Source organism: Poecilia reticulata, linkage group LG8 (genome assembly GCF_000633615.1).
Source record: "Poecilia reticulata strain Guanapo linkage group LG8, Guppy_female_1.0+MT, whole genome shotgun sequence".
NCBI classification, from domain to species: domain Eukaryota; kingdom Metazoa; phylum Chordata; class Actinopteri; order Cyprinodontiformes; family Poeciliidae; genus Poecilia; species Poecilia reticulata.
The window spans coordinates 21751735-21758826 of record NC_024338.1 but is presented as its reverse complement, the minus strand read 5'-3'; the positions used below and the strand labels follow the sequence as shown (position 1 = coordinate 21758826).

Here is a 7092-nt window from a genome sequence, read left to right as displayed (position 1 = left end):
AGCGCGTCAGGGCCAAAGCTACTCCTACGTAAAATATATGAGTTTCACTATCACCAGAGTTCCTAAAATGTTCAGAGTACTACAAGGAAAAGTGGAAAAAAAGCTCCTTTACTTCGAGTTTCTTTCTATAAAACTGTATAAAGAGGAGACTGGTCCTCGTACAGCAACTGATGACCCCCATATTGCATTGGACCATAAAGAATAAGGTCATTTGATCACGATTTTAATCAGATACAAATAATCAGAGCCCAGAGCAATTAGGTAGCCAATCTACAAATTGTAACGTCTGAAAATGTAAATATCAAAATCTCTAAAACATCCAGGAGATTCTTTCCCAAAAGTTCTTTTTATATATATATATATATATWTTTTTTTTTCTCAACAAATCAGAACATGCAATAGTCAAAAGCGTTTTCCTCAAAAACAGGATTTATATATCAAGATCCAAAGATCTGTAAATCATAGAAACGATTCAGCTGTCTCTCTATCAAACTGTACTGATTAAAACGGGGCAATTCCGCCTCCTGGATCGGGGCTGTCTGCGCTCCAACAAACAGGAGGGAGACAGAGCAGAGGCTGTCCTCGCTCCTACACCAAACCTCCCCGTTGCTGATAATCTGTGCAGAAAGAGGACAAGGAACAAGACGAGCAAAAACATCGTATAAAAAAAAAACCAAAAAAAAAAAACGATGAGCAAAATTAGGAACTGTGCAATGTTCAGGAAGAAATGACAATCTCGCCGAGTCCATGTTCAGACCTGCCTCCAGAGCTGGAAGAACAGCGCTGTGAAGAAATGAACGTGTGAGGCTGACACACACTGTGATTATTGGTTATTTATGTTAATCTCACCGTTTTGACCTCGGCATGCGTACGGCGTGGGAGAGGTGACGCTAATGAGCGAGCAGAAAAAGTAATGACCGAGTGATTATGACGGCTGTAATCATCTCCGTTACTGATCTGCTGCTTAGGCGGCTCTCCTATGATTTCCAATTGCCCATTTGAGACAATCCGCCAGCCTCCGAAAGGAAGTCAGATGAGTTAAATGTCCATGAAGTAAGAGATTAAAAGACATTTTATTTATTTTTATTTTTTCACAATTTTCACAACACAAACCAGCAGAGACGCTGCTTACTTAAAGGGCAAATGTCATCATATTTTACAGTCTGAAAACCTATACATATTAAATGTCTCAAATATAATTTTTCTCACAGTCCGGTTTGAATCTATACCACTCTAAAATTGAAAGGTGCAACTACTAAAAGTGGAAGATGACGTACTAGCAGAGCTCACAGATTTTTTTTCTTTTTAAAGAGAAAACGGACGTTTTATTCCTTGACAAAACCAATCAAGTCAAACAGTTTTGTCTTTTTTTTGGGCAATGCAGCGAAGGAGCACATAACCATAAATGTCTGTATGCAGAACCAGAAAACTGAGGCAACAGCGGGTGAAACTGTTGATCATGTTTCCCTCCAAATGTTCCTTCGGTGCGTTTTGCCGCCCTCGATCAGGAGGCTCATTCTCTTCTCAACGAGCCGAATGAACAGTGAATAACTAAAATCTTGCAAGTACTTGAGACCCCTCTAAATATGTCTTAATATTAACAGTAGGAACTATCCTAGCACTTATAAACTAATGTATAGTCTTCGTTGTCTGGCGCTTCAGGATTGGGTGCTTTGCGAATGCCAGCCAATGGCGTGTCGAGTAGCTCTGGTACGTGTTTCAGCGCTCCAAGCGTTATTTTCTCTAGATTGCATCATTGTCATCATCTCCGTGACAATCGAAGGAATTCTGATTCTGATAAAATATGCAGAAAAGGCCAATTTTTCATGAATAATGTCAAGTTACTTTCAACGGGGAAAAAAAATAAATAAATAAATCCTTGAATCTGCAAACACTGAACTGCGAACAGGCAGGCAGGGGGTCCATCCTACTTCCCTTCCTTTCCTAAAACCACATGTTTAGCATTAGCATAAAGGGGCTTTTCAGAAGCGACGACATCGTGACTAAAAATTTCCATCCTTTTGAAGTGTAGTAGAGGTAAATGTGATCAAAATCATGGAACGTGGACTGATTATCAAAATATGAGAATTTCAGCAACTTCCCTCCACGATTCCTTTTCATTTCATTTCATTGCAGACATGTGATGGCAGAAGGCACCACAAGGAGCAAAACTGGTCAGAACCAGAGCAGAAGTTACATCTACTTGAATCCCACCAGAGTGTATGAGATAGCTATTTAAACATAGCTACAGTATGCTATGAACCCGAAGATAACTGAATTTAAAAAGTTGTTAAAAAAAAACAAGAAAAAAAAAACCAAAACATGATGATATTCACCCTTTAATGTGTTGATTTGGTTGGTTAAACAGCTATTTTTAAAGTTCTAATTTATTTGATCAGAGACAGCTTCGAAGCACTTTGGTTTTCTCCCAGATCGCTGAGGACTTGTGCATGCTTCATGCTGATCACTACAAGACATTCGAAATGAAGCACAATGAGGAAAAAAAAAAAAAAGAAAACAAGAACAAAGCATCATAGAATAAACAACGCTGTCCCAGCCAGCTGTCTTTAGACTTTTGAAATAACGAACGTGTACGTCTCATGCACGTATATATGCCAAACAAGACTGAGCTGAAAAAAAGAAGAAAAAAAACCAAACAAACAAACAAAAACAACAAAAAAACGGATGAAAATACACATTTTGTGCTGTGTCAGAGTAGAAGTACGGCTCTGCACGACAACATTCAGCCACCGGAAACCGTTTGTGTGGTTTTGTCAGCAAGCTGTGGCTTTATTTTATCTGGTGTGGGAAATAAATATGATCCGTTGTGAACGGTGAATTGCTAGTCTAAAGAAGAGGAAGGGGGGGAAAAAAAAAAGAAAAAGTGGAACGACAAATGGCTTATTGAGTCCTCAGTAGAGATGCATGTCACTCTTCTGCTTACAGTAACACCTCAGGCAGGTGGGCCTGAGCTTTTGGAGGAAAAACAAACAAACACACAAACAAACAAACAAAAAAACAAAAAAACCAATCTGCAGTACCAAACCCCCACACAGCCATTAACGAGGCCGTGCATACCGACAGCAGCATGACCGCTAGAAATAGTAACACCCCTCGACCATCATACGTAAAAAAAGAAATCATCTCATTTCATATATTTATAACAGTTCTACAGTATGTATGAATACAAGGATGTGGCTGTCTTATGTAGTGTGGATGTCACTATATTTTCCACATATATATATATTTATATATTATTATTGCACTCTGGCTACACATATTTAGAAAGTTAGTTTGGTTGTCTTTAGATGTACAGAAACATATATGGTGTCGGAGCTGATCCAGCCGAAGCACAGCAGCAGAAGAGAGGCTCAGTGATGCCACTTTGGATTTCTTCGTACTTTCCCTGCGCTGCAAAAGTTACACGCGCTCCTTGAACTTTTTCACATTTTGTCGCTTTACATTCACCAACATCGATGGCTTTTTATATGTGAATCGTTTACCGAAGACATTTTTTTTTTTTTTAAAGTTGGTGCGATGCAAGTCTTTTGCTACTAGCTTCTTTTATCATTCTCAATAACGCAGCTCAAACAGTCTCGAATGGAAAGTGTTTGTAAGCGTGGGTTGTCAAATCTTGACACATATTCTCGGTTGGATTTAGGTGTGGGCTTTGATTAGGCCGTTCTTGATTGCATTTCTAAACCATTCTTTTGTTGCTCTGAGTGCATTTTTTTTTTATTTTTGGTCTCGAATAGGTTTTATTTTTAGGTATTTATTTATTTATTTTGGCTCCATCCATCTTCCCATTAACTCCCAACGGCTTTCTTTTCCCTATACTGAAAGACAAAACCCCGCAGCATGATGCCGCCACGCCTTGTTTTACCGTAGGGAAAGTGGTTAATGTGATGTTTCATCTCATCACTTCCTTCCATTGTTTACATGGCTTGTGGCAAACTGAAAACTGGACTTATGTGAAAAAGTTTGATGGATATAAATGTTTCACAAGGCATTGCAGGTGCTTTCAGATTAGGTGTTTGTGTTTTCCTAAAGACACCGCAGTACGGCTTATTGTCCTAGAAAATTTGCTGAAAAATCCCTAATTTTGAAATCAACTTGTAAAAACCAGTGCAAAGCTTCCCTAGAGATTTATTTTTTTTTCTTCAAACGTTCAAGAATGTTTTTTTTCTTTATGGTTTAGATCCATCAAAAGTCTACGTGTTTGCACCACTGAGCCTGCTTCCCCAGACTGTTATTGAGACACCACGTACACAAAAGGTCTGAGACAAAACTACAGAAAAAAAAAAACAAAACAAAAAAAACACATCACACGCCAGTTCTCTCCTCTGATGCTTTGTCAAAATAGAAAAATAAAGTCCCTCCCCTCGACCTCGACTTGCAGTTTGAGAGGAGGTTCAATCGCCTTCACCACTCTCGCTGGATCTTTTAGAAGAAACATACATTCACGAGAGGACAACAGAGGAAATACAAGCAACTTGAAATTCAAATCTGTGTGCAAAAAACATTATAGACCTCTATAAAAATATGTGCATATGGATAGAGCTATCTTTAAATCTCACCAAATACATAATTTTTTTTCTCCTTTTATTTACACTTGAAGAAAAGGAAAAAAAAAAAAAAAACTACAGCTCTGCCGTGCTCCCCCTCTCTGTCGTCGCGAGAATGAGCAAGTTCAACTTGGGTGACGATGGACTCAGCGGAAACCTCGCACGTAGCACGGCGCATTTTCCACGTTTCCTCTCTGATCAATGTGATCGAGGAGCAGAGAAGGGGGCGAGCAGAACGTCTGCAGAAAACCTGAAGTTGCATATCCCACCGTTTCCCCCTCCCACGCTCGCGTTTCACAAACCGCCTCCCCTGTTTTAAAAAAGAAAACGACAATGAAGAAAAGGAAAAAAAAAAAAAAAAGGGTCGGCGGTCGCCAGCCAGACGCTGCTTCCTGATTGGCTTGCGTGGGTGAGGACGGTGTGTGAAAAAAACTTTGGCTACAAGAGTAAGGTGGCTTCAGTCCTGTTGTGTGGTGAGGGGATCAGCCGTCGACACACTACAGTGAGTGATACTAGAAATGTCCAGCCTGGCCGGATTTTTTTTCTTCATTTTTTATTTTTTAAGCAAGAAAAAACTGTATCATGAGGAGTTCATTCCCACGTATTTCCTGGAAGGAATCAATGTCTTTTCTTTTTATTACAAAAACAAACTAAAGAACCTCTCTTTCCTTCTTCAACACCAAACACTGTTGAGGTCAGATGAGGTTCCGGGACACAGGGGGAGGTTTCTACTCCAGCTTTGGAGACTTTTCAAAACTGAATAATTCATCTCCTGAATGCAACTCTGAGAGTTCACTGGGCGGTCCTCCGATTCTTTGCGCTGAAACCTGGACTGCTTCCCAGCCGGTTGTCGAAAGGGGAAGAGCAGGCGACGGATTCGGGCTCGCCCGTGTACCTGGACTGCGGTTGGTCGAAGGTGAATCGGGGCAGGGGGATGCAGTCTCCCGCGAGGGGGGAGTGCCTCGCGACCGTCTGTGAGAAAGGCATAACGGTTGGGAGGAGGGGCGCGTGAGGCTGGATGAAGACGTTTGGGCTGATGGGAATGTGAGTCGCAGGTGGCGTGTGCGCCTGGGCGTGGGTCGGGGTGGACCCCTGCGACGGGGTCAGAGCGCGTGTCGGCGAATGCATCCGCAGCGGCGCGGGGATCGGTGTTAGAGGCGTCTGCATTTGTGCGCGGAGCTGCGTTTCGGCGGGCGTGTCTTGCGAGTACTGCGTGAAGTCGCTGGAAGATGTCCTGCGTCTCAGCGTCATGCTGCAGTTGGCCAGTTTCGGGGGCGAGGGAAGCAGGCGCTGCTCCCTCTCTGGGGGCGGGTGGATGGATATGCAGGGAGGGCTCGTCTTCTTCTTTCTCTGCCTGCCGCCGACTGATTGCACCCTCACGGGAAAGGCCTGAGCGCCCTTTTCCGATCGGTGGGTCTCCAGCGTAAACTTTTGGCTGTCGGTGGTTATGACGGCCTGCGGAAGGCAGACCTCGATCGAGTGGCGCCGCTGGTCTTCCAAGTGACCCGCCGGTTCTAGCTGAGGCTTCTCCAGGAAGCCGTGGTGGTCGACGCTGAAGCCTTTCTTGACGTCCTTCGATCCCTCCCCGAGCAGACTGAGGGTGCTCCCGTTGGACGGAGGGAGCAGCGTGGGGATCAAATCGAGGGAGTGCGGCGAGGCGAAAGGGGACAGCGAGTGGCTGCGACCGGCCTTGCGTCTGTTTTCCTGTTCCCCTCCCTCCGCGTCCCTCCACCTGTGGCGAGCCGAGCTGGTAATGTGATACACCTCTGCGTCAGCCGGGTCCGAGAGGGAAATGGCGGACGGAGCCCTGGGCCTGCGGAGGCTGCTGGAGCGAGAGGGCAGACGCGGCGAGGGAGGTGGAGGCAGGAGGAAAGACGGAGGAGACGGGAGGGGCAGGAGGGAGGATGGCGACGGAGGAAGAGAAGAGGGAGACGGCGTGAACGGGTGGAAGGAGAGGGCAGAGGGGGAAGGGGGCAAAGGAGTCAGCGGGGAGAGCGACGATGGGAAATGGGGAGGCAGATGGGCCGAACTGGACCTCTCCTGTTGCTCACAGCTTTGGGACTCCACAGAATCAACTTTAACTGCCCCCTGCAACACACAAAACACACACAGTTATTAGCTCTATAGGTGGATTTGAAAGTTCAAAGCAAGTTAAGCAGGAAAAATGACTAAATTCATTAAGGAATAAATAATGCAAAGATTCCTACAAAGACACTAACAGTATCTTGTATTCTGTCTTATCTTTATTAATACACATATATTCCAGAATTTGAATCTTGCAGCTGTCAAAACAAAAACAAAAAAAAGAACCATGCAAGCAGATTTACACTTATTAAAATTTGTCACATTTTGTCTTATAGAGATATTAAGTTATAGTCGAGCATAACAGATTACTTTACAAATAAAATCTGAAAGGTTTGAGTGAATGCTGCAAGTGAAGGATTTGATGCGATCTGTTGGGTTTCCTTACAAACTACTCTGCATAAATAAGTTAGCATATTATACTGCTTGATAACCAGGATATATA

At 43.5% G+C, this 7092-nt stretch overlaps 1 protein-coding gene across 2 annotated transcripts in view; it reads right to left on the bottom strand.

Annotated features, from left to right (window-relative positions):
• Positions 1–354: 354 nt before the first annotated feature.
• cacna1ha (calcium channel, voltage-dependent, T type, alpha 1H subunit a) overlaps positions 355–7092 on the bottom strand; it is a 150741-nt gene continuing 144003 nt past the window's right edge. For both annotated transcript variants that reach the window (XM_008416667.2, XM_008416668.2), the window contains exon 38: positions 355–6653. In XM_008416667.2, coding sequence (XP_008414889.1) covers positions 5358–6653 — 1296 coding nt within the window. In that variant the 3' untranslated portion in view covers positions 355–5357. The remainder of the gene's footprint in view (positions 6654–7092) is intronic.